General features: G+C 52.7%; 2 protein-coding genes across 6 annotated transcripts in view; one reads left to right on the plus strand and one right to left on the minus strand.

Annotated features, from left to right (window-relative positions):
• The window catches only part of TSPAN18 (tetraspanin 18), a 182,308-nt gene extending 161,480 nt beyond the window's left edge, over window positions 1–20,828 (plus strand). For both annotated transcript variants that reach the window (XM_073216450.1, XM_036996664.2), the window contains 7 exons: window positions 1,139–1,211; window positions 3,653–3,847; window positions 10,858–10,932; window positions 11,660–11,758; window positions 11,854–12,036; window positions 18,360–18,443; window positions 20,690–20,828. In XM_073216450.1, coding sequence (XP_073072551.1) covers window positions 1,149–1,211; window positions 3,653–3,847; window positions 10,858–10,932; window positions 11,660–11,758; window positions 11,854–12,036; window positions 18,360–18,443; window positions 20,690–20,737 — 747 coding nt within the window. In that variant the 5' untranslated portion in view covers window positions 1,139–1,148 and the 3' untranslated portion in view covers window positions 20,738–20,828. The remainder of the gene's footprint in view (window positions 1–1,138; window positions 1,212–3,652; window positions 3,848–10,857; window positions 10,933–11,659; window positions 11,759–11,853; window positions 12,037–18,359; window positions 18,444–20,689) is intronic.
• TP53I11 (tumor protein p53 inducible protein 11) overlaps window positions 1–24,582 on the minus strand; it is a 48,800-nt gene that overhangs the window by 7,542 nt on the left and 16,676 nt on the right. The window contains exon 8 of one of the 4 annotated variants that reach the window (XM_036996670.2): window positions 21,170–21,336. The exons of the other annotated variants lie outside the window; for them this stretch is intronic. Coding sequence (XP_036852565.1) covers window positions 21,173–21,336 — 164 coding nt within the window. The 3' untranslated portion in view covers window positions 21,170–21,172. Of the gene's footprint in view, window positions 1–21,169; window positions 21,337–24,582 lie in introns of those variants that run through there. 4 annotated transcript variants of the gene reach the window in all.

Raw genomic sequence — 24,582 nt, forward strand, 5'->3', positions numbered from 1 at the left:
GGGCCCCAGGGCTGGTGCCCAGATTGAAGTCCACGTGCCTATCTGACCTGGCACCTTCCTACTGGGCTCCCGGTGCCTCAGCCTGCCATGGCCACTGCCCTGCTGAGGAGGGCTGGCGACCAGACAGCTGGCATGGGAACCACAGAAAGAAGAGTGAGAGGTGCCATCCCAATGCCTGGAACCTTTCTGTGCCCACCTCCCTGTGAAGTCTGGAAATACTGAATATTGCATATGAATGTGACATGGCACCTTGAGATCTGACTCCTGAGAGCAGATACTGTCTCTTTCCCTCAGGGGTGCGGAAGTGCTGCCTCTCATTGCTTTCAGACCCCAGTACCTGGCATACAGTCAATGCACAACAAATGTTGGCTGAATAGAATTGTGTTCCGTGACTGCTATGGGCATATACTTCTAGATAGGGACAGGGAGGGCTCCAGAGGGAGGTGGGATGCTATAGATCTCATGGTGGAAGAAATCAGGGCATGGGGAGGTCTGGCCCCAGAAGCAGGGCTTGGGCGCCCAGGTAGATGCTGCACCCCTCTCCCCTTATGACTCCCCTCTTCATGGAACAGCCCTGGGAGTCCTGCAGGCTGGAGGCCATGGAGGTGGTGGGAAGTTTGTCAGGTGTGGGCTCTGATCCTGCTCCATGACCCTGGCAAGTTCCTGAAGGCCCTTATCCTTAGTCTCTTATCTACCAATTGGAATGCTCACCACCACAATCAAATGTTGCCATGAATTGTTGTGCACTTGCCCTGTACTAGGTGTTGTGCCATTATTGCATTATTTCAGTTAATCCTCACAATACTGCTTTGAGGAAGCTTCCATTTTTAGTCTCCATTTTCAAGTTGGAGAGAGCAAGACTCAGAGAGGTGGGGTCATTTGCCCAAGACTACTCAGTGAATGAATGGTAGAATGGGTGGTAGAATGGGGCTGGAACCTAAGCAGCCTGGCTCTCAACTCTGGATCCACAGGGCAGAGAGCTCCCCTGAGACAGGAAATTGTTTTCAGTCTCCCTCTTTCTCCCTCCACTGCGAGGGCAGGGCTGGACACCCGGGACCCCTAGGGGCGGGGAGGGGCGGAGTGTCTTTCTAGGTGGGGTTACCCTGGAGGAAGACTGAGGGACCTTGCTACTTTGTAGGCGGAGCACCATGGAAGGTGACTGTCTGAGCTGCATGAAGTATCTGATGTTTGTTTTCAACTTCTTTATATTTGTAAGTATTCCTGGAACTCACCTGGGGGCTCCGTAGGTCTCTGTTGGGGTGGCAGAACTGACGGCTGCTTTGAAGTAGTCACACTGGGCTGAGTCCCAGGGGCAGGAACAGGGACCAGTGCTAGAAGCAAATCTACCTGCCCAGCCAGGATTTTGTGGAGGGGAGACCCCTTGAGTAGTGCCCACCCCACCCAGAGAGCCCACTGTCAGAAGAGATGTTTTACATGGACAAAGGGCAGGGGCCTGAGTCCTGGCTACTGTTTTGGGACCTGACCCCTGGTGGGGAATGAGGGAGAAGGAAGGGAAGTGGGTGATGAGAGGACAGCAGAAGCCCCACCCAACCCTGACCACCAAAGCATGTATAGACAGATGTCAGGGCTGAGCTGAGGTAGCCACCTGATGTAATCCAAAACCTCTCTAGGACTGGGAGTCCTATATTCAAAGCCCAGCTCTGCATCTTACCAGCTATGTGATCTGAAACACATTTTATTTTAGGACCTCAATATCTTCATCCCTTAATTACATAGCTCACAGGTTTTTTGAAAATCAAGCAAGTTTAGGAAGTGCTCAGAATGTGTTGGCACTCAACAGCTTAATTCTATCCCCATCCAAATTATGAGTTCTATAAGTGAAAAGACAAAGACCCTCAGGACCTTAGAGCGCCCAGGTGGCCAGCCCAGTGCCCTACAGCACCACTCACTTGCTGGCAGCCCACTGAGAGCTCTACTAAGGCTCCTGGCCTCTCCTAGGAGCAGAGCCACACTCCTGGCATCTTGAACCCCCACAGGCTTTTCTGACCCAACCTCAACCTTTGACCTTAGTGCATCCAAACCTGGGTAAGTAAATGTCCACTGATGTCCTCCAAGGAAGGAGAGGACCTTTTCAGGTCAAGATTGACTCTGGCTATCTGTTTGTCTCTGTTCTCTGTCCATCTATTTTTTATACATATTAGCATCCCTCCTGGGTTGCCTTCCTTGCCCTGTAATCCTGAAAACCAGGGAGTCCTACACACTTGATTCTAGTCCCAGCTTCCGAGCTTGGTGACCCTGGGCAAGCCCTACCACCCCTGTAGGAAATGAGGCTGTCACCAGGGTAGCTCAGTCTGTACCCAAGACCGCCTTGAAGCAGATCTTAGCATACCATTGTTGAACCCCAAAACCTTCAACAGCAATGGGGAGGAATACAGGTTTTACTGGAGGTTTATAGGGAGACAGAGGAGGAAGATGTTGCTGATTAGAAGGCAAAAATGTAGACTCCATCACTGGCTGTCCTGTTGGTCTTCCTTTTCTCCCTCCCGGGATGCTGTGACCCGCAGGCCTCTCTGCCACACCCCCTGCCCTGACAACACCTAAAAATATCTTCCTTTGCTCCAAGCCATCCTGTCCTTCCCTCCAGCTTGCAGACCCCTCTCAGCCAAGCCAGAGCTCACCAACTGGCTCTCAGTCTCTGCCTGTTATTCCTTATGTGTGCCTTTTGGGAACCTCTAGTCCTCCTATCACACAGGGATTTCAAATACATTGCAGCCTTCAAAATCTAATAATGTCCAAGTGTTTCTCCTGCAACTGATCTGCTTCCAATATTGCTTGTGCCCAAGAAAAATGGAACAGATATTTGTTGAAACTTGCTAAGCGCATTCACATCCATTCTGTCCTTTCTTCCTTGGAGCCTCCTTGGGTGTGGAAATTTGTGTCTTCTTTTACATGAGGAAGCTAAGGCTCAGAGAGGTTAAACCACTTACCCCAAGTCACACAGCTAAAAGGGGCACAGCTGCCCCTCTCCAGAGATAAGCAAGGCATGGAGAGATGGCCATGGAGATGAAGACATAAATAAGCAGGCTTTCAATGAACATACTTGAGCGTGGGGAGCCCAACCTGTCTAAGAGCTCCTGCTGAGGACAGAGAAGATGAATTTTTGTCTGTGTCTTCCAGCCTCTGGCATAGGGCAGGCACAGTAGAGGTGTCAGAGCATGTTCATAGAACTGGAGAATATCCTTGGGGCTAGAGTCAGGGAGGCCTGGGATTCAGCCCTGCCTCTGCCATGAACTTACTGTGTGACCTTCAACAAATCACTAGCCCCCTCTGGGACTCAGTGTAGGATCAGGGTTGGCTTAGGTGACCTCATTATCCTGCAGTTCTGACATTTAAGGAGAATATAAAAGTGGCAAATAAACTTGACATGACGTGGTTTCCAGCAGCCCGAGGTGGGGTGTGGGTCAGAGACTAGGTTTAGTGTTTAGTGGATATGTACTGCACTTCCGGCCAGGGCAACTAGAACAATTCAGAGCAGGGGAAAGTACCACTGAGACACTGGTTCATGAAGCAGGTGGAGTTCCTGCCCAGTTCATGGGGCCGCGCTCAGAGGAGCGGGATGTTACAGGGGGCAGGTGTCTGACCTCCATGTCACCCATTTCTTCTCCCTCCTCCTGACTGGCCCTGGGAGCAGCTGGGTGGGGCCTGCCTGCTGGGTATCGGCATCTGGGTCATGGTGGACCCCACCGGCTTCCGGGAGATCGTGGCTGCCAACCCCCTGCTCATCACGGGTGCCTACATCCTCCTGGCAATGGGAGGCTTGCTTTTTCTGCTCGGCTTCCTGGGCTGCTGTGGAGCCGTCCGTGAGAACAAGTGTCTGCTAATGTTTGTGAGTACCCCCATTTCCCATGGGTACCCTGGGGCGGGGAGGAAGGCCTGTGTCTACACTGCAGAGGACTCGCACTGAGGTCTGAGCCAAGTAGGTTGTCCTCCAGGAATGGGGAAGGCCACCAGCCGTGTCCATTTGCCTTGCAGCCCCAGCCTCCAGAGCCCACTCTCTGCTGGGCCCATGCCTACCCTGTGGGTGTGCTGCCCCCAGTGGAGAGTCGCCCAGCCTCCAGGACAGAACAGCTGGGCTTTTCCAAGGCACAGTCAACTGAGACCATTGACCATGATACTTTTCTACTTGCTTGCTTTTCAGAACAAAGATATATAACTCCTTGTTAAAAAAGCTTAGACAGCCATTGAATAACTCATCCACATTTTGCATTTCCAGTTTTAAGATAGAGATGACATGATTTAGGAAGTTATTTTATCCATTAAATACATAGTTCTTGAACTGTTCCTATGAGCAATGTAGTTCACTAAGTGCTGAGGGTGCATCGAGGGCCAGCAGTGGCTGTCCCCTCCCTTGTGGGCAGGTGTGTGGGAGGCGGTCGAGCCTGTGAGGATGAGCATGGCAGCATGGCAGCAGGCAGGCCTGAGTGTGAGTCCTGCTCTGTCCCCTAACTGACGATGTGGCTCTGGTCTGGTTTCCTAACCTCTCTGAGCTTTAGGGTCTCCCATGGTTAAATGAGGGGAGGCTCAGCTGGAGGTTGGAGCCAAACAGTGGATGTTCTGTTTCTTTGGTCTTCTCTAGCCCATGGCTGTGGTGTTCTTGGCCTCTGCTTACTTTCCTGGGCCTAGTGGGTGGGTCTTCTTTGCCAATGAGGTCCTATGGGCCTCCAGGGCTAGGAGAACTTCTGGGATGAGCCTAGTCCTGCTTTGGAGTAAGTTAAAAACAGACCTGCTTAGAGAAGTGTGCATGTGAATGGATCAACTTGCAGATGCTCCATGTGGGTGAGTGGATGGGTGGTCAGGAGAAAAGCAATAGGGAGCTGTGGGCGGGTCACCGGGAGGATTTCTTTGCAAGGTGTCTGTCCACTCCTGTGAATGAACCAGCACTCAGTAACTTTCCGAGGTAGCAATCTGGCACAATGCCAATTCCCCAGATTAGAACAGACTGTGCAGCCCCCATTCATGACATTGTGAGATGCCTCACAACCCAGAGAGAAAGTGAAATCAGCTGTGAAACGTGCAATACGAGAGACTTGGATCCATTTGGCCTTTTGCAACGTCAACACTGCAAACTTTTCATTTGAGAGAAACAAAGAAACCTTGTGGGCGCCCCCTGGTGGAGCACTCTCCACAGTGTCAGCTGGTGCTGAGCAGTCCAGGCTTGGGGAGTCAGAGGGAGTTTGGAAAGGCGCTGGGATATGGGTCTCGGAACACACCAAATCTCCCTTCCCCCATCACCTCTGCCCCTGGGACTCATCTGTGAAGCCAAGACAGGAAGCCAGGTTGGGGCTCTGGTCTGAGAGCAGGCTGGGTACCTCGAAAGCCCGCTCCAATGAAGTACCTGCCTCTAAGCCTGCCAGCTGGACAAGGACATCACTCTCCCCATTGCTCTGGGGGAGAAGACGAAGAGCCAGGGAAAGACAACGTTTGCTCCAAGTCTCCTGAGTGAGAGTGAAGTCCTGGCCGCTGTGGCCAGGGTCCAGCCCACTGAACTTCAAAATGCCCCCTCCCATCCCCTCTCTGCCACCTTCCTCCCTTTTGTCTGTCAGTTTCATCTCTACATTGCTCCTTTCCTTTTCTCACTGCATCTTTCTCTGTCTCTGGTCTTTTGGTTTCCATTCCTGCTGCCTTTCCTCATCCTGTTCTGAACTCTCCTAGCCTCTGCCCCTTCCTCCCTGCCTCTCTCTCTGTTTCCCTCTCTTTCTGTGTTCCCTCTCCTCCGCTCCCACCCATTGCTCTCTGAGGCCCAGCACTTACAAGCCTGAGGTCACAGTGCAGGTCAAAGGCAGGGAACTCTTGGATCCAGGTCTCCTTTCTCTCAGACCAGGGATGGCTCAGGGGCTCCTAACCCTGAATGGACTCAAGTCTGAGATTCACCTAAAATTATGAGCAAAATATGTCAAGGTTTGTGTGTGTGTATGTGTGCCTGTATATATGTGCTGTGTGTGTTGCATGTGCATGCATGTTTTGGGGAGACACACCACAACTTGTGGGAAGTTTTCAAGAAGACTGATGACCTGAAAAATAAGAAGAACCACTTCTTTCTTCCAACCTGGCCCTGGCCCGGTAAAGGATCCAGAAGAAAAAGGGCACTGAGTCTCACCCCCTGGTAGCCACTGGGGTCCTTCGAGAAGCCTGAGACTGCCTCCTCAACCTTCAAGGAGGAAGGAAAGAGTTGTCTAGAGAGGGTCCAAGAGAAAGTGGCTTTAGCCACCCCAGGAACTGTGGCTTTTCGGCCTGCAGAGAAAGAAGGCGTGGGGCTGGGGATTAACTGGGCATCCCCCTCCTTCCTGCTCACAGGCTGCAATCCCCAGGGCCCCAGTGGCCTAGGAGCAAGGAGCTTAATGACTAACCACCTACTGATCAACTTCTCTAAAGACACATTTTCCAAACACTGTTATTGATCGGTGTTACATTTTCACATACAATAGGACTTCAGCCCATTGTTAACATTTTGTGGCAGCCCTTTTCCTAATTGCTTACTTATGAGCAGTTCAGGAATGTTTTTAAACAATTTATTTAAAGATTCAAATTTTAAAATATTTTATGACAAAGTCCTGCTGATTTGGAACAGAGAACAGCAAAAAGAGATGAGTATATTTAAAAGAGATAACTGAGCTGAATTGTACATGAAGTATGTAAATTTGGTGCATATTTATTAGAAATGAGAACTGAAAAGTAGACATACCCATAGGCAGATGGGTTAGAAAAGTCTGAGATACTCACAAATAGGCAAAATAGCAGTTCCAGCCCCTTTGTTAATTTTCCCAACCTAATTTACATCCGAGGTGTTGTTAATTTGATTCAGCAAATATGTCTTTAGGCAAAGGGAATGAGGTTAGATTGACTCAAGGCAAACAAACCCTAAGAAAAGTGCCCATCACAAGAAGCCCCAGGCAGCCAGGACAAGCCCTGTGGCCTGGTCTGGGTAACCCTTGCAAATAATCTGTGGGAACCCTGTTAAGCAGGAGGAAATTATTTCATGCTGGAGAAGGCAGGTTAGCAGAAGTGCCATTGTTACTGAGCTGGCCCCACAGCCCTGCACTTCGCTTCAGGTGACTCACACTCAGCAACACTCAGGTCACCTCTCCGTCCATGTGCTTGGGAAAATCCCACTGCTCCAGCCGGGAGCAATGGCAAGGAGGTCTGAAGACCCCTTTCCTCAGGGGAGGCCTGCTTTCCCCATCAATCAGGTACCAAATACATTCTTTAATTTCATGTCATGAATCTTACGAATTTCATCTGAGGAATTTCATCTCATAAATCATGAATTTGGCTCATTGTAAACTCCATGAAAATAAGACCACATCTGCCTTGTGTGTATTTGTTTGCTAGTACCTAGCACAGTGCCTGGTACAGAGCAGATACTCTGTAAACAGCCTGGGATGAAGAAACAGAGTGGAGATGGTGTCAGAGGTGTGGGTAAGAGCATGCGCTTTGGAGTCAGAAAAGCCTGGTTTTATCCCTCCTTTGCCACTTCCTGGCTGTGTGACTTGGGGCCAGTTACTTCACCTCTCTGAACCTCAGATTCCTCATATGTAAAATGAAGATAATAATACCTCCTTCCCAGCCCTCGCTCGTATAGTTATCAGGTTCAAGGAGAAAATGCGCATCTGGCTTAACTCTGTTCCTGGCACATTTAATAACTCATAAATGTAAAAATAAAAGAAATGGTTTTGATACACAAGAGACCCTACAGGCCATCTGAAAGTCTTAAGATCTGGAGGTTCTTATAGGTTCCAGAAAACATGATATAAAGAGACTGTGTTCTGTACTCAGAGGTTCCATGTTTATCCGAGGTGTACCACCTACCACCAGCTGGGCCAGCTTGGTCAAGTACTACACCTCTCAGGGTCCCAATTTCCCCACCAGTGAAAAGGAGGTGTTGATAATAGCAGCTGCTTCACCAGACTGCTGAGATGATTCAAAGAAATGATCCATGTAAGATCTGCAGTGCCTAGATGTAAGCTTTCAGTAGATGGTAGCTATTATTTTTTCCAGAAATTGCCCACACCAGTGCTTGTCTTCAGGAAAGCTGTGCTTCCTCTTGGTTCTGAGCCACTGTCTGAGCATTTCTTAGGTCATGCCTGTCTTATGCATGGTGCTTCACCTGCATCATCTCACTGAAGCCATGCTAAGTCATCCTGGGAGCGCACACATGCTCCTAGAGTGACAAGCGCACAGTACGCATGAGGCCTGAGCATCCACAGTTTATAATTGTTGAGGTCATTATTGATAGCCAGATCCAGCTCAGTCGCATCACTGAGGACGGCCACCACTTCCGAGGCCACTCTTTGCCAGCCTGGGCCTGGGCAGGGAGGGGGCTCCCTGGAGGCCATGTGCAAGAGAACCAGATGGCCATCTATCACCAACCAAATAGAAGTGCCAGGAGCCTCCAACACTGTCACAGGGGCGAGAGGCTGCAGAGGTGGAGAATGTATTGCTCAGCCCAAGAGCCAAACAGATTGTGAAAGTGAGGGCTGTGGGGTAGCAGAAGGGACTGTGGGTGTCATGGCCAGGGGCAGCCTGCGCAGGGCACTGGAGGCTCCCAACACTCCTCTCTGGATGGGGAGCTCTGCCCCTGACATCTGCCCAAAGTCTCCCCACAGCAGGCCTGCCACTGACCTGTCAGAGCTAGGCACCCACAGTTCAGAAGAGTCCCTATCAGGCCAGTCCTGCAGCCCCCTCGCCAGCAGAGGCAGGAGGCAGCCCATGCTCTGAAATGAGAGCTGGATGCAGAGGGGGTTTGCTCTGAAATATTTGAGCTTGAGCGCCTTTGGAGTATATGACTTCTTTTCTTCACTGTGGAAATGGAGGCTAAACAGAAAAGAGACCATGGGACAGGTGTCAGTTCTAACACCAAACAAGCTTCTGTGCACCAGAGCATCAGAGGCACCAGAACCTGGTGACACCTGGGGGCCAAAGAGGACAATTAGGGATAAGGAGTGAATAGGTCACACCTGTGCTGGCTGACCTGTGTAAGCAAGGGGCTCTTGGGTTCGGACATTTAAAAAAAACAGCCATTTGAAAGGTCTAGGAGCTGTTTTGTGTCCATACCTTGAATGGATCATCTCAAAATCCACCCCACAGCTCTTGGTCCCCAGACTCAAGCAGTTTGGAGAAGCCTTGGGGCCTCTGTGGGCAGCCACTGTTGGAGCTGGAAAGTCAAGGAGACAACATGGCTGGGGTCTTCCAGGGACAAGGATAAAGTGACAGAAACCTCCTGACGGGAGAGGACTTGACCCAGGAGAGAGACACCTGCGGATGCTGTCCATGGCCCGTGAGACTGCGAGGGAACCAGCAGCGAGGGCATCACTGGGAGGCGGCCCTTGGGAAGCTCGGAATGAGCCTGCACATGAGCTGGCTTTCATGCTCCTGGTACACTTGTAGAGGCTCAGTGGCAAGCTTTGCTGGGCTTCTTTGAAGAATCCGCAGCACTTCACATCCATTATTCCATCATGGTGACCGTGGAAGCAGGTGTTTTCATCCCCATTTTATTGATGAGGAAATTGAGGTTCGAAGGCATTTGGGTAATTGTCCTAAGTCACACAAATCAAGACAAGGCAGGCTGAGGGGTCCCGACACTAAGCCTAGGGCCCTGTGCCTCCCTCCAGCCCTGGCACATCCAGTGCAGCCTGGCTGTTCTAGGGACTGTGGCACAGCTGGCCAAGGTGGCTGGGAGGGTGTGTAAGAACCAGTCCCCGTATGTACCTGAGATCTGGTCCCCTGCTGGTGGTCTCCAGGTAGGGTGACAACTTGGGGACTGTCAGAGACTTTAAATGGTAAGGGCCCTAGTGATGCTGATAACAAAAGCAGAGCCATTTCCTCTTCTCCCAACATCCCTGAACCCCAAGCAGTGCCCACAGTGACTAGCGCCTGAGATGTAGCAGATAGCAAGGTCCTTGTGGTGAGTGGGAGTGCCTGGATTCGTTCATTCACCTGCTAGCCATGCACACATACCTGTTCTGTTCGAGCGCTGAGCATGCAGCAGGCCAAGTTACAGCCTCTGGTCTTGAATATCTTGAATTAGTAACCCAGTGGGGACACCACGGCTGCTCCGTGAGCACCACTGTGGGCACTGTGATGTGGGGGAACCAGGAAAGGTTTCTCCCAGGTGAGGGGTTGGGGCTAAACCTGGTCTGGAAAATGAGGACTGAGGGTCAAGAAGGGAGGGGCCTTCCAGGCAGAGGAAACACGGAGGGTGATGAGGGCCTCAGGGTAAAAGGCATCCTGGTTAATTTGGAGAGCATGGAGAAGTGCAGTGAGTAGAGCAGAGGGGGCTCTGTCAGATCTCAAACTCCCAGCCCCTGGGTTCTCAGATTTTGACAGACGCATCACTTTCCCTCCAGTCTCACCTCTTTAGTGTGGGTGAAGGTCATCACCACCTTATCACTTCCCATGGGAACAAGAGGCAGTGGGACAGGGAGAGGTGGCCCTGGGGCAGGGAAGCCAGCCAGGACCCCCAGGGAACTCAGGATTTCCACAGCTTGTACAGTCTACCCAGAGGGAGCCGAATAGGTTTCAACATCAGTCTCATTCCAGGGCTGCCAGGTAAGGCTGTTCAGATTATACACTGCACAAGGGACCTTGTCTGAAGGCCATTTGCACTGACTGTATTTATTTACTTTTTCCATATTTGTGTTACAATCTTATTGACTCCAAACGTGTACTGTTGGTATGTTTTTTATGAAAAATATCTGATTTGTGGCAGTGAATTTCCTTAGTCTTACAAAATCGGTACATGGCATTAATTGTGTAAGAGATGGAAGGGTGCATTGGTGAGCTGCTCCTCCCCTTCCTGCCTGTCTTCAGGGTCACAAGCCTGTCCCCTTCTCCTTACAGTTCTTCCTGTTCATCCTGATCATCTTCTTGGCAGAGCTCTCAGCAGCCATTCTGGCCTTCATCTTCAGGGAAAATGTACGTATAGGACCCCATGTGCCCTGGCCCCCTGCTACCAGTGAGGGATGGTATGGCCCTCCATTCCTCAGAGGGTGCCACAGAATCAAGAGACTCTCACCTAGCAATTCCAGCCCAAATCATGACCCACCTCCCCAGTGAGGCCCCACAGCCCAGAGAGACCCCAGGGAGCCTCTTCCTGCAAGGGCTTTTCCAGAAGGTGAGTCAGATCTTAAGGGTCTCCACTCTTCCAAAGCATCCAGTGTAACCCCACACCTGATTCTGGAATCTTCCACTCCACACTTTGCCTAACAGTGGTCCAGAAATGGTCATCTGACTGTCTGAGAATAGTCAGAGAGGCTGTATCCTGAGCCCTAGAAAGTGTGACATGCAGAAGAAGAGGGCAGAACCCTCTGGGGTGAGGGTAGAGGCAAGCCCCCCACCCTGGGAAACCCTCCCTTTGAGAAGAGTTGCAGGGCCGGCGAAGTCCCCAGCCTACCCTGGCCTTGCGCTTCCAGGGGTGTATATTTATACGTGTAGACTTCCTTTTCATGTGGGTGATAACAACAGGGGAGGCCACAGGCCCTGGGGTGGTGGATAGGGAGCCTGCCTCAAGCTGGTGCTCTTGGAGAACCCCTGGCGCCCGAGCCCTGAGGCCTCCCTCGCCCTCCTGTGAAGCAGACTGACAGAGGGGCCAGGGCTGCGCCAGGCTGCTGGGTCTCAGCCTGCCCTCTCCCTCTGCCTCCAGCTCACCCGTGAATTCTTCACCAAGGAGCTCACCAAGCACTACCAGGGCAACAATGACACGGACGTCTTCTCTGCCACCTGGAACTCAGTCATGATCACAGTGAGTGACCCTCGGGGATGTTATGAACATCCTCCACTCTACCCACCAGGCTTACCTCCCCACCCTCCACACCCTTCCCTTTGCTCTCCTCCTAGTTCGGTTGCTGTGGGGTCAACGGGCCTGAAGACTTTAAGTTTGCATCAGTTTTTCGACTCCTGACTTTGGACAGTGATGAGGTCCCGGAGGCCTGCTGCCGGAGAGAACCCCAGAGTCGGGATGGGGTCCTGCTGAGCAGGGAGGAATGCCTCCTGGGAAGGGACCTGTTCCTGAACAAGCAGGTACCAAGCTGGATCCCCCAAGCAGGAGGACTTGGGTGGCAGTGCTGGGCAGGTGGCAGTGCTGGCTGAGCGAGTCTGAAGGCACTCCAGGCATCCCGTGGAAGTGCCTGCCTCAGTATGGAACTCCTGAAGGGGGACTGATGAAGCTCTGTCCTAGCCCCTGAGATCCAGCCACAGTGGGGAAAGGATGAGGGTGGCAGGTGGTCCAGTGATGGCACAGGCCAGAGGAGTGGGCATTTTGGCTGGGGCTAAAGGATGAGTAGGAGTTTTCTAGTTTTCCAGGTAGAAAACTCCCTGAGCTTCTGATAATGCAGGTCAGGAGCCAGAACCAGAATTACACAGTGGGGGCCTCTCTGCAGCCATACACTTTATTTTGGGAGAAGCTCATATTTGCCATATTGGGGCACCTCCCAATCCCAGGGGAGCAATGTTTCCCTGACCTGACCCTCCAAGGTCAGGGAAGCTCCTAAAGTTCTTTGCATCTCTGGCAACCTGAGGACATCATCTCAGTCTTGGAGGAAGCCCTTTGTCATCCTGCATGTGCCACTAATGGGTGACACAGGGTTCCCACTTTGCCATCCTCTGTAAGGCAGATGGGGCCCTTGTCCTGACCTCCCCTCCCACTGACCAGCCACACCACCCTTGGAGTATGTGTGAGAGACCAGGCTCAGGGGAGGTTGAGAACAAGGGTGAACTGAGTCCATACGCCACCACCCTCACTTGTGTAGGCCGTTAATGAGGATCTCATGGGAGAGTTCCAAATATGAGGGACACAGCAAGGGACAGGAGACAAGGCCCCTGTTCCCGTGGGGCTCATGATCTAGTAGAGGAAACAGATGATAAACAAGTAGCAAACAAATAAAGAGTAATAATTTCACAGAGAAACAATCATTGTGAAGAAAAAAAATCACTAACCAGATGAGGGGTTAGAAGGGGCTGGGTGGGGATGGAAGGCCAGCCTCTCAGTGCCCCAGAGGAGGGGCGGCTGAGCTGAGCCTGGCCCTGGCCCTCTGAGTAGGCTCTTACCAGCCTCAGCTCTGCCCCCTGAGCTTAGCTCACCATGCCGTTCCTGCCCACGCCATGGCAAAGGCATCACGAGGCCCTGCCTCCACCCCTCACAGTCCTGTCCTGCACAGGGAGAAAAAGTCCTAAGTAAAGAAATGAGGACCTGGGATCAGCCCCTGAGGACTGCGGGCAGGGCGGGCCACCCTAGGGTTTGGATCTCAGCCATAAGGAGAGGCTGCAGGCCATCAGGGAAGCCTCAGGCTTTGACATAAGTCAGGCCTGGGCTGCCACCCACTGTGTCACCTTGGCCAAGATACCTTTTCTGGATCTCAGATTCCCCATACCATGGCTGAGGCTTCTGGCTGTCCTCCATGGACAGATGGGATTTATAAGACCTCATGACCACCAGGTAAAGGCTGCACATCCCAGCCTCCCTTGCAGCTAGGTCACACAACCAAGTTTTAGCCAAAGGGTGAGCAGGAGAGGTTTATGCAAGTCATGAGTTATGCCCTTATGAGAAAGCTCTGTGCCTGCCCCTTCTCCTTCTCCTGCTAGGTGGAATGCAGCTGTGCTGACAGCCCCCTGGGACCTTGGGGAGAAGGGTGGCCCCTAAGATGTCAGAGCATCAAGAGAAAAGGAGCCTGGGCCCCTGAAAACTCCATGGAGCAGAGTAGCCACCATAGGTCAGGATTTGATGTGAAAGGCAACCTTGGAACTTGTTGAAGGAGCTGCTGTCTGGGATGCCTGGTGCCCTTAGCCAAACCTATGTCCTAAGGCCATTTGTGAATGTTCAGGGAGGCTTTTGATGGGTGCTGTTCCTTTAAGGGCTTCATCCCAACATGCTTCCTGTTTGTGGACTTAACCTTTGCTCTGATGCCCCCTTCAATCTCCCGGACATGGCTTTCAAATCAGAGCTTATCAGAGAGGTCCCTGCGCAGCTACATTATTCTCTATGATGACTGTTCCTCCTGAGGATTACCCAAGACTGACTTCTGGGATTCCTTTTCTGAGGCACTCACATCCCTCCTGAGCATTCTTCCCTTTTAAAAGCCCTGCTTAGGGACTGTCTCTTTTTTCTCTAAAGCCCACCTGCCTAAAGCCCAGGATGCATTTCTGACTTTGCCTTATATCCCCATACAGTCTTGAGCCATTGAACAATTTCTAAGAAACAGAAATGCCAAGTAAAGAAACTTCAGCAAGTGCCCTTTGTGTTTCAAACATGGCAAGAATTCGGGAAGGTGGTGGCTTCTCACAATGTATCAGTGGCTCTGTCATACCAGTCAAGGCTTGGTCTCTGTGCTCTTTGTGACCTTTTCTTGTACTTACCATTTCTTGGTGGCAAAATTGCTCTCATGACTCCAGACATCCCACTCATGTTCAAGATAGGGAGAAGGGAAAAGGGTGACACCACCTTCTTTCCCAGAAACCTCTAGAAGACTTTGGCTTAGGTTTTGCTGGCCAGGAACACATTTGCATGACCACTAGGAGCCAAGGCAGAGGACACTTGTCTACAAGTGCTGAGTTAGTCCACCAGCACTGTTTACCACTGAACTCCAATGAAGAGTAATGAGGAAATCCTGAGAGCAGGTGATGCATAGTCAGGCTTCCCCACTGATATGAGTCAAACCCACATGGAAGCTTCTCCAACTCACTCCTCAGACTTCCCTGGGTCGTGATAGTCACCCACGCAGGTCAGGAATGTGCTCTCCTGATGGAAACAAATCAGGGGTATCTCCCAGTGGATAATGACTTTGCTAGACCTTGACTCCAGGCCATATTCCCCATTTGTCCGTATGATCTTAAGTTTCCCCTACTCACAGTACCGCTGTTTCTCTGCTTTATTAGCAATGCTTTATCCCTTGTTCTCCCCACCTTCATCCTCCTGACATGGGAAAAGCATTCCAGCCAGAGTATGAGAGCAGCATGTGCAAAGGCCCTGGGGTGGCAGGGAGCGTGGTATGTTCCAGAACCAAGAGAAGGACAGCAGGGGTGGGGCACAGTGAATAAAGCAAGACTAGCTCAAGGCGAGAACATCAGCAGGCCAGACCATGCAGGGCCAGTGGGCCCAGGTGAGGATGCTGGCAGAGCAATGGAAACCCATGCCAAATTCCATGTGGTTGTGTTGGTGCTCTGGCTGCTCAGTGGCCCAGCAGAAGAAGAGGGCCTAAGTGGACAGAAGGAATTTTTACACTGGTCCCAGTGAGAAATGATGATAGGTTAGATGTGGGTGATGGCAGTGGAGATGCAGAGAGGTGTATGGATCTGAGAAATTAACCAGGAAGTAAAATTTACCAACTCTGGTGATAAATCTACTTCAGGAAGGGAGCTGAAGAGATATTGAGCATGACTCCATAGGTTCTGATTTGGTAGAAGATCTCAAATCTGGTTTGGGGCACAGTGAGCCCTTGGGACATCTAAGCAGAGGTGCCCCGTGGGCAGTTCAGGATATGGAGCTGGAGCTTGGGGGAAGGTCCCCGATGGACATACACATACGGGTATGGTTGTGTGGCACCTCTGGCCTAGCTGCCCTTTTCAGATTAGGTTGTGTTGGGGGGCAACTATGGTCAGGAGCAGGGGGATGTTCACTCCCTGCAGAGGGAGGTTGTGGGCGGGTGGCAGCTGCTTGATAAGGGGACTGGCAGGCTGTGATGGCAAGCTGAGAGGGTCCCCTGCAGTGTCTCATGGGGCAGGGCTGGGGTAAGGGGTGGGCAGCCATCTAAGAGAGAGGAAGAGGTGATACCCAGGGTACAGACAGGAGGTCTGGGCCTGGAGCCAGGAAATGGCTGGGATGAGTGAGAACCAAGCACTCCTGATGCCCAGCCCTTCTCTGAGCAAAGGAAAGAGAGGGAGCTTGGATGCTCCTCACTGTGAATCCCAGCTTCCCCTCCTCCTTGGGGGTAACCTGGGCACGGTTGTCTGGCTGCTCCTCCCCCTTTTCCTCACATCTTCAGTGTAGGGGAGGCCCTCCTGGCAAGGGCTGTAATGACGACTTGGCAAGGAAAAGCACACGGGTCCCAGAGAAGTCCTCAGCAGAGTGGGTGCTCCCTCAGTGTTGGTGGCAACGTCCCGGCCACTGCCCCCTCTCCTTCTGCTGTCTCCAAGGGTGTCTCAGTACTAGGACCACCACTGGCCAACCGGCTCAGCTTGATTCAGTCCAGGGACCCAAACAATCCAACGAGGAGCAATGAGCAGTTAAGGTCCAAGGTGCTCTGCCTGCAGCAGAGGGGTGCAGGGATATCCTGCCTCTTCTGGACAAGGCCAGGTCAAAAAGGCATGTCAAATCAACTTCATGACATAGCCAAGATTTACTGCCTCCCCTGTCCCCTTGTGGGATAGGTGTGTGTGTGCATGCAGATAAGTGTGTGCGTATGCAGAGAGAGAAGGATTGTCTTACAGTGACAACCAGGGACATAGGAAATAAACCCACATACCCAGCTGTGCTCAGATACCTTCCACCAGCCAGGATGTGCTAAGAGGAGCACAGAGGGAGGGAGGATAGTCCTAACAGGTTGGGAGGGTTACACTATGCCAACACTATTTGAAATGCTTTATCTATAGTCTCATGTTACTCTCACCCCAATTCTATTAAGTAGTTAATCTAAATAGTCCCATTTGATAGATGAAGCAACTGAGGCATATAAAAAGGAAGTAAATGGCTCAAGGTCACCCAGTGAGCAAGTGGTAGGGCTGGACTGGGAGCCCAGCCAGGCAGCAGGGGCCCATGTGTGGTTCGAAGGTTATTGTGGCTTCCCATCTGGGTGGTCCCTCAAGGTGCATTACTAACCCAGGGTGTGTTGGGGTAGAGGATGGGGTGGGGTACTGGGTGCTGGGACTGACCCCAGGGGCACGTGGCACCCTGAGGGGTGGGAGGCCAGAAGCCTCCCTCCTAGGCTGCTCCATGTCTCCCTTTCCTTCTTTCCAGAACAGGTCAGCTTTGGGTGTTCTACTTGTGGGGGTTCTGATGCTTTAAAAAGAGCTAAGCAGAGCAGGGGAGGTGGCAGTTTGAGATCTGTTCCAACAGGTGGCCCCTGAGCCTGGCTGGGGTTTCCCTGCCAGCTCCAAAGGGCCTTCCAACCACACTGGGTTCCTGACCAGCTACCTTGTGTGGGATGCCCTGGGCCCACCTTAGGGCTCCATCTCAATCCCATAGCCCTTGGCAGGGCTCCTAGCGGCACAGCTGAGCCAAGGCCCCAGGGTCCAGCTGAGACCTTTCCTTGCTGTCCTCACCAGGCCTGGGATGTCTCATAGCCTGGCTAAGGCACAGGCATTAGAAACCACCTAGGTCGGATGCTCAGTGCAGGTCCCTGGGCCCCACGCAGACTACTGATCCAGAGTCTCACAGGGAAAGCCATGGTATCTGTAACGTTAACCCTCCCTGCCCCCCAGATGATTCTCACACAGTCAGCCCCAAGAGCACTGGGGATCCAGACCATCGTGCTGGTGGGGTCTCTTTATCCAGGTATATCACGTTTGCTCCAGGGGGCTCGAGGGAGGGCCCGTGGGAGCCTGTCCTGCCCAGCTTCTGGCTAGCCTGCACCAGGTGGGTGCCACGGCATCCACCTGGCCGAATGCCTGCATCAGGCTTTGCTGCCTGGGAGCTTAGGTGCAGCCTCATGAGGAGGCATTTGTACTTCCAGCTGGCAAGGCAGGGGGTGAGCACCCAAGTGTCTCAGCAGAGCTTAGAAACAGCAACAGCTACTCAACACGGACAGGGGATGATCTCCTACCCCCACCGAGGCTTGCTCCTTTGCAGTCCTCTACCTGGACCCAAAGAATATGTAGTTTCTTATAAAAGAAAGATAATTTTCCCCTTTTAAAAATACATTTCCTTCAAAGCACCTGCCATGCATCAGTCTCTGGTCAGCATGGTACGGGGGAGCGGCGGTGGTGAATGTAGAGGGGACCAAGGTGTGAGGCACTCAGGGTAAGAGTGGGCAGCAGTCACGGCTGGCAGCACTGGCTTTGTGCACTCCCTCCTCGCTCTCCTTTAGTCCGTGGAAAATGTCCCAATATTTCAGTCGCCATGGCAGCTGCACAGACAGGGTCTCAGGCTGCCTCAGCACTCAAGCTGGCAGTTTTCAGCCTTGCCTTAGGGACTAGAGGGCTAGGAGGGTCCTTGGGGTAATGTCGCCAAATTCCTGGGTTTGTAGGACTCCGGCCTCCCTCCTCCTTCCCACCAAACTGTTCACATGGGTTTGGCCAGAAGCCTGCTGCTTCCTGGGCTTTGGGGCCACAAGTCAGGTCTAAGGCTTCATACCCAAGTCCCGACCCTGGACTGTTGCTCAGCTGTGGCTTCACCTCTGGTCCTTCCCTCCCAGGGCTGTTACACAGTGATCCTCAACACCTTCGAAACCTACGTCTACCTGGCTGGAGCTCTCGCCATAGGGGTTCTGGCCATCGAGGTAAGTAAAGGCCCCACTTCTGTGGCTCCCCAGAAACAAGACACACTTGGAGTCTAGGGAAGAGTCCCTGTGGCCTGAAGCCTCCAGCCCACCTCTGTCTCCACGTTCTAATTCGGGACCAAATGGGTCCCCCACAGAGGGGACTAAGGGGTGATAGACCAGGTGTGTCTGCCTGCTGCCTGAGTCATTGCTGGAGTCTGGATACATGTGAGCAAGTCTCCAGGCAGTAGGGATGGGCAGGCCTGGGAGTCACTCCTCCATCTCCCTGCAGCCTCCCCGCTCCCCAACCCCAACCTCCATGCCTCTCCCACTAGCTGGGCCCCCAAGGTCCAGCATATGGCCCCTGAGCCTGGCTGGGGTTTCCCTGCCAGCTCCAAAGAGCCCTCCAACCACACTGGGTTCCTGACCAGCGATCTTGTGTGGGATGCCCTGGGCCCAACGAAAGGACCAGCACAGATGACTTGAGGGAGGGGCTGAAACCAGTGCTTCTAGATAAGACCCTTTGTGTGGGGGAGGTTCAGGGCCAGCTTGTTGACCTCACAAGGGAGGTCTTAAGCCGTCTTCACCTCAAGGCTCCAGAGCCCCCTGGAAAAGAAGGCAGCGGCAGACTATCGAATCCACCACTAGGTGGCACTTCACCCACCCTCTCCTGAATCTGTCCCCTCCCTTCACTCACCCTCTCAGGTATCTCCAACTCGCTGCTGTGGGAGGTTGGGACATAGGGAGCTTAGACAGGCAGCATTGCCCAGGCCTGCCCATCTCCAAGAAAGGGCACTCCTGGGGCTCAGCCAGCCCTTGCTCTGCAGGGAAATAAAGTTAGGCAGCCAGTCCTCAGTCTCTGCCTCCCACCTTGGGAGGGGATTCCCAACGCCTGGCGTCACCTTGTTCAGCAACTTACTTGTGTCCTTAGAGCAGTTTTGTGGAGACTATTGAGGATGCGTGAAACGGGGGGGGGGGGGGGGTGTCTTTCATTCTTTTATTCAGCAAGCCCGGATTGAGCCCCTACTGTGTGCCAGCACTATCCTAGACGAAAGAGTCCTCTCACTGGAGAAAACAATGAGCAAGAAACAGATTCATCAGTGAGGTGCCCCAGGGAAATCACTAGTGTACCTCCCATGCTGGCAAACACGGGCTTTAAAGTCCAGCTTGCAGCTCTGCCTTTCCCCAAACACAGACATCTGAGAAGCAGTTTCCTCATCTGCAAAGTGGTGCTAATAATCCTGCTCTAGTGTGTTATGGGTATTACAGCTGATGGGGACCAGCAGGGGCACATTAAACAATGTCTGCGTTCTTAATCTGCTGCCCTCACACCCAGCGTGCAAGTCCAGCTGTGGCCCCTGCGGGGAGCCAGAACCCTCCTCTAAGATGGGCATCTTTACCATATCCCTGTTCCAGCCTCACTTCTCCCACCCCATCATCCCTCCTGGAGACTGAGGTTTGGCTATGAGCTGTTGGTCTGGGGACTGTTCCTCGTGCTACTGCAAGCAGAGCTCTGGCCAGCAGAGTAGGTGGGGTGGGGCCTCAGCCAATCTGGCCAGAGGAGTGGCCCTGAGTCAGGGTCTCTCTGTCTGCCCCACCACCTCAGGACCATTAGGCAGGTGTTCAGTGATTGTGCTCCTAACTTAGGGAAGGGCTACATCTTCCCTGCCTATTAATAACAATTCAGGTAACTTTTTATTAAGCATGTAGTATACAACAGGCATCTTTAATGTCATTAGATAATTGCCTTATACTTCAATCTCATCACCTTCCTGTGAGCTGGAAGGGGAGAGTACAGGGTTATGCATATGGGCTCTGGGGTCAAAATGCCTAAAGGCAAACCCTGGCTATGTTGCTTGTATCTGTGTGACTTTATGCAGATTACATAATCTCTCTGGGTAATTCCTGGTCTGGGAAAAGCTTTCTGAGAAAGCACTTGGAATCCATGCCTGGTGCATGGTAAGCTCTTGATACATACGCAGGCCCAGAGAAGGGAAGTGTTTGGCCCAAGGTTGCTGCTGGCAAATAGGGGAGCTGAATTTGAACCTATGTCCAAAGCCCCCTTCTTTCCATGACTACAATGAGCAAAGGGGCCTGTAGCTGGCAAGGCCTTTCCCCCAGAAATTTCTACAGCAGAAGTGTGCAGAGAGTGATGGGTGAGGCCCCTTCCTGTCCCAGGGAAGATGGCCCCTTTCCCCTTGGGAGGTGTCAGCCCCACAGTGGGCTCCGGGCCCAGCCTAACAAGCCATCTCCTACTTTCTTTGCAGCTTTTTGCCATGATCTTTGCCATGTGCCTCTTCCGGGGCATCCAGTAGAGGGTGTGGCCTGAAGACTCATCCCACCCACCACTGCCCAGAACCCAACATCCTCCCCTCTCCCACACCCCTGCCCTCTTGGCCCCAGGGGACAAGGTGAGGCCATCATGAGTGGCCAGAAGAAAGGGCAGGGGAATATATTTTTTTAACAAAACAAAATGAAGACAGAAATATGGATGGATGTACCCTGCCTGGATTCCAGGGTGGGTATCTGCAGGGGCCCCGTGCCTGAACCCAGGACACAGTCTGCAGTAGAGACCAAAGGAACACCAGTCCCAGGTCCCCTGGGTCCAGCCAGGCTCTGGCAGCCCCACGCCTGGGCCCTCTTCTCAGAGCTTCAGGACCTGGTTCCAAGAAAGTAAGGATTTAGGCAACGAGGAGGCAAATGCAAATCTCAAGAGTTTGCCAAAGCCCAGAGGCCCTAAAGAGACTCAGTCACCCTGTCCTTGAGGACTTGGAACCTGCTTGCAATCCCTGGTCTTCCAAGGAATGGGTTATCTTTGCCTCAGCTTGGGGCCGAGAGTGGGCTGCACACACTGGATCCGAAAATGACTTAGCCGGCAGAGTCCTTGCTTCTCCCATCTGTTGGCCCAGATAATCTGGAAAACCCAGAGAGGGGCAGTTTCTCATCGACAGTCACACAGCACACACATGACAGTTTTGAACAAGAACCCAGTTGTCCCCAGGTTGCCTGTCACTCCTTCTAGGGCTGCCAGTCCCCCTGGATCTGCTGCTTACACCCCTCTCTGGCCTCAGTATTCTGTTTTCCCCAGAAGAGAGAGGGCAGGCTGGTCAGGAATGGCCTGTTCCCAGCTCCATAGCTAAAACTCTGAAAAGTGCCCCCTGCCCTCCCTCCCACCTCCCCATACTACTTTCTGAATCCCCAGGAACATGCATTTGTGCACACACCACAGTTCCTTTTCCACATGGCCCTCCCTCCCCACAAGCTGAACCTCTTTCCTGTTCTCTACCACTCCTTGACTCTCAGAGCTGCAAAGAACCCCCAAGATCATCTGATTCTGCTTTTCCCACCCAGAACTGAGGCTTGGATATTTTCCACAAGATCCTTGCCAAGACTTCTCCACCTTTTTGCATACCTCCAAGGACAGGGAGCTCACTACCTCCCAGAAAGCCTTCTGCCTTTGGACTGTTCTGATTTTAGCATCAGCTCAATCCACAGAAGAGATTATTATTTTTCTGTTGTTCCATCCATCATCCCACTTGCTCTCTCTCTTTCCCAGAGTGTTAAGGCCATACTTTGTCTTCCCTGAGCCCCATTATCTCTAGGGCATCTCATCATACTTGTTAGGACATAATTTCCTGGCCCTAATCTCCCACAGCATATTTCTGAGTGTCCTCTCCAGGCTCAGACAGGGAAAGGTTTCCCACAGACTTACTCACACCCACACATACCCACAGATCAGCCCCTCATACATAGGCCTCAAATTGTAGACCACCTTTGGCAACCGTATTGCAAGACGCCTCAACCCCAGCCAATCAGGAGTGGCTGTGCTGCAGATCTGAGGTTTGGTCTAGGCTCAGTGGGGAAAGGCACTGCAATCCCAGTCAGTGATGTCTACCAGACAACTTAACTTGATTAGTGATGTCTGCCACAGGCATGGGAATGGGAGGAGCAGCATGATGCCTCCTATCCTCTCCACAGTCCCATTTCAGGTCTGGGAAGGGCCTAGTCTGTCTCAGCCAGCTTCTAGCTGCTCCTCTGGTTTTCCAACCACTGGGAGAGATGGAGCTTCAGCCTAATGCCCAGGCTCCCCTGCCCTGTCCCCTGCCCCCTTCTGAGATGCAGCCAGAGCTCTGTGCTTGCTATAGATTCCTTTCACCCTCCTCTCATCTCCTCTGGTCCCCGTCCCGCAATCCTGCTGTCCCACCAGTCCCCACCCTCTCTCCTGTTCTCAGAATTGGGTCTCTGCGAGAGGAAGGAAGGGCAAGTCATGGAGGAACATCTGGCTCAGGTGGGTTCAAAGGTGAGGCTCATCCCCAAGCGCTTTCCAGAAAGGTGCCAAGAAGCCCTAAATCTGCCCCCACCGACCTCCACTGCCACTGACCACACTCAGGACAGAAAGGGAAAGTAGGCAGTGCCCCACTCTCCATAGTGTTACTCCAGGCTGGTAGCTATTTGCAGGGCAGCCTGTGGACATTCTGAGGGGGCATGAAGAATGAAGCTCAGCCAGACTTGAGCCTCTCTCAAGTCAAGATTTGGCTGGGCTGCTCCAGAAAGAGCCCATAATAGGTGCTGGTGGCAGCTGTTTGGCTGCTGGGGCGAGTGGGGGTAGGGTAGGGACGCCTCTTTGCCAAGACTTCCTCTGAGCCCTGTAACAGGGCCGGGCAGGCCAGTCACACACCCACCCCCTACCAAAAGCCACCTTCCTGCTCCAGAGTGCAGGCCTCTGGGACAGGGGAATGTCTCAAGGGCTCCAGCCTCCCTTTTCCTCTCTCCTAAGCCTGAGGCACCCAGATGGGATCCTTCAGACATACTGAGGCTCCAGCACCCCCAACTCCCTGAAGCTCCCTTTTTCTGTCCGTGGGTCTGATGTCAAAAATCTATTTTGAAAACTGTAAATGTCCCTTATGGTAGGTAGCAGAGCTAATTTATCATATTTCCTGTGATCCCTTTTTATATTATATATCAAGAGGAGTTTTTGTAATATAAAACAGGACACCCACACTGATGGTTTTGCACTGCTTTCTGTGACTGTTTCTTACAAAAAAAAAAAAGGAACAAAGAATAGTGACCATGAAGAAAGGTGGTCTTGATTGGGGCTGGAGGTGGGGGTGGGCTGCGGCTGAGGCAGGAGCTTGGCAAGAGGGAGCCGGGTTCCAGTGGTGAGGGAAAACTGGGGCAGGGGTGTGCTGGGTCTTCCCAAGCCTTCAGGCTGGAGACCTGGGCCCACACTGGGCCCTCCTCACTGCATTTTGTGGGTCCCTTTGTCCCTCTCCCGATTGTTGTTGCCTCTTCCTCAGCCACCGCTCCTCCTTAACATCTCATCCCCAGGTCATATGATTTGCAAAGCCCCCTTCTTCCAGGCCTCACTACAATATTTTACCACGTGGCACAGAACTTCATGAGTACTGCTCTGTGCCAAAGCCTTGGCAGTGCCATCCCAGAAGGCCCCCATTGGCAAGGCCAGGCCCCCCTTCTACCACCTCCAGCTGAGTGAGGAAGCTTGGCCAGCTCAGCTCTAGCCGATGCCTGACTCTAAACCCCATGCTCGGCTTCCCTGCCTGCAACCCCCAGGGAATCTATCCACCAAGCCAGCCCAGTGGTTATTAGGATAAACCCTCTCGAGTTGGATCAGCCAGGCCTTAAAAGGCATGGGTCAGATGGAGACCATGGCCGTGGCCTGGGGGCCCTGCCCGCTGGCCACAAATGCCACCTCCTCCTGAAGGCAGCATTGGGCTCCTGGCCTACCCATGGCTTGTCAGCAGAGGGCTGGAGTCTGCAGAGGCACAAACTTAAGTGGCAAGAAATGGATGCCAGGAATGAGCACGGCTCCTCTGCATTAGCTCAGCCAGCCTTGGGCACCTAATCCTCTGGGCCGCTCTCCTCAGCTGGGCGTGTGGCTGCAAGGACAGCTGGCCACGGGGTACAGTGTTGTGAGGCCCAGTGTGGGTTGCAGGTAAGGGCCACCTGGCAGCAGCCAGAGCTGGGCTATGGCTCAGGACCACCCATCTTGCCCCCCACAAACATACTCTATCCCCAAATGGGGAGTGAGTCTGGGGCCTGGCCGACTCTCTCCATACCTGCCCCCAGAACCTGGGGCTGCCATTCCTGGCGTGCACACTTGTGAGCACTGGAAGTATGGCTGCCCCCCAGCAGCCTGAGG

The sequence above is a fragment of the Manis javanica genome, chromosome 11, assembly GCF_040802235.1.
Source record: "Manis javanica isolate MJ-LG chromosome 11, MJ_LKY, whole genome shotgun sequence".
In the NCBI taxonomy this organism is placed as follows: Eukaryota; Metazoa; Chordata; class Mammalia; order Pholidota; family Manidae; genus Manis; species Manis javanica.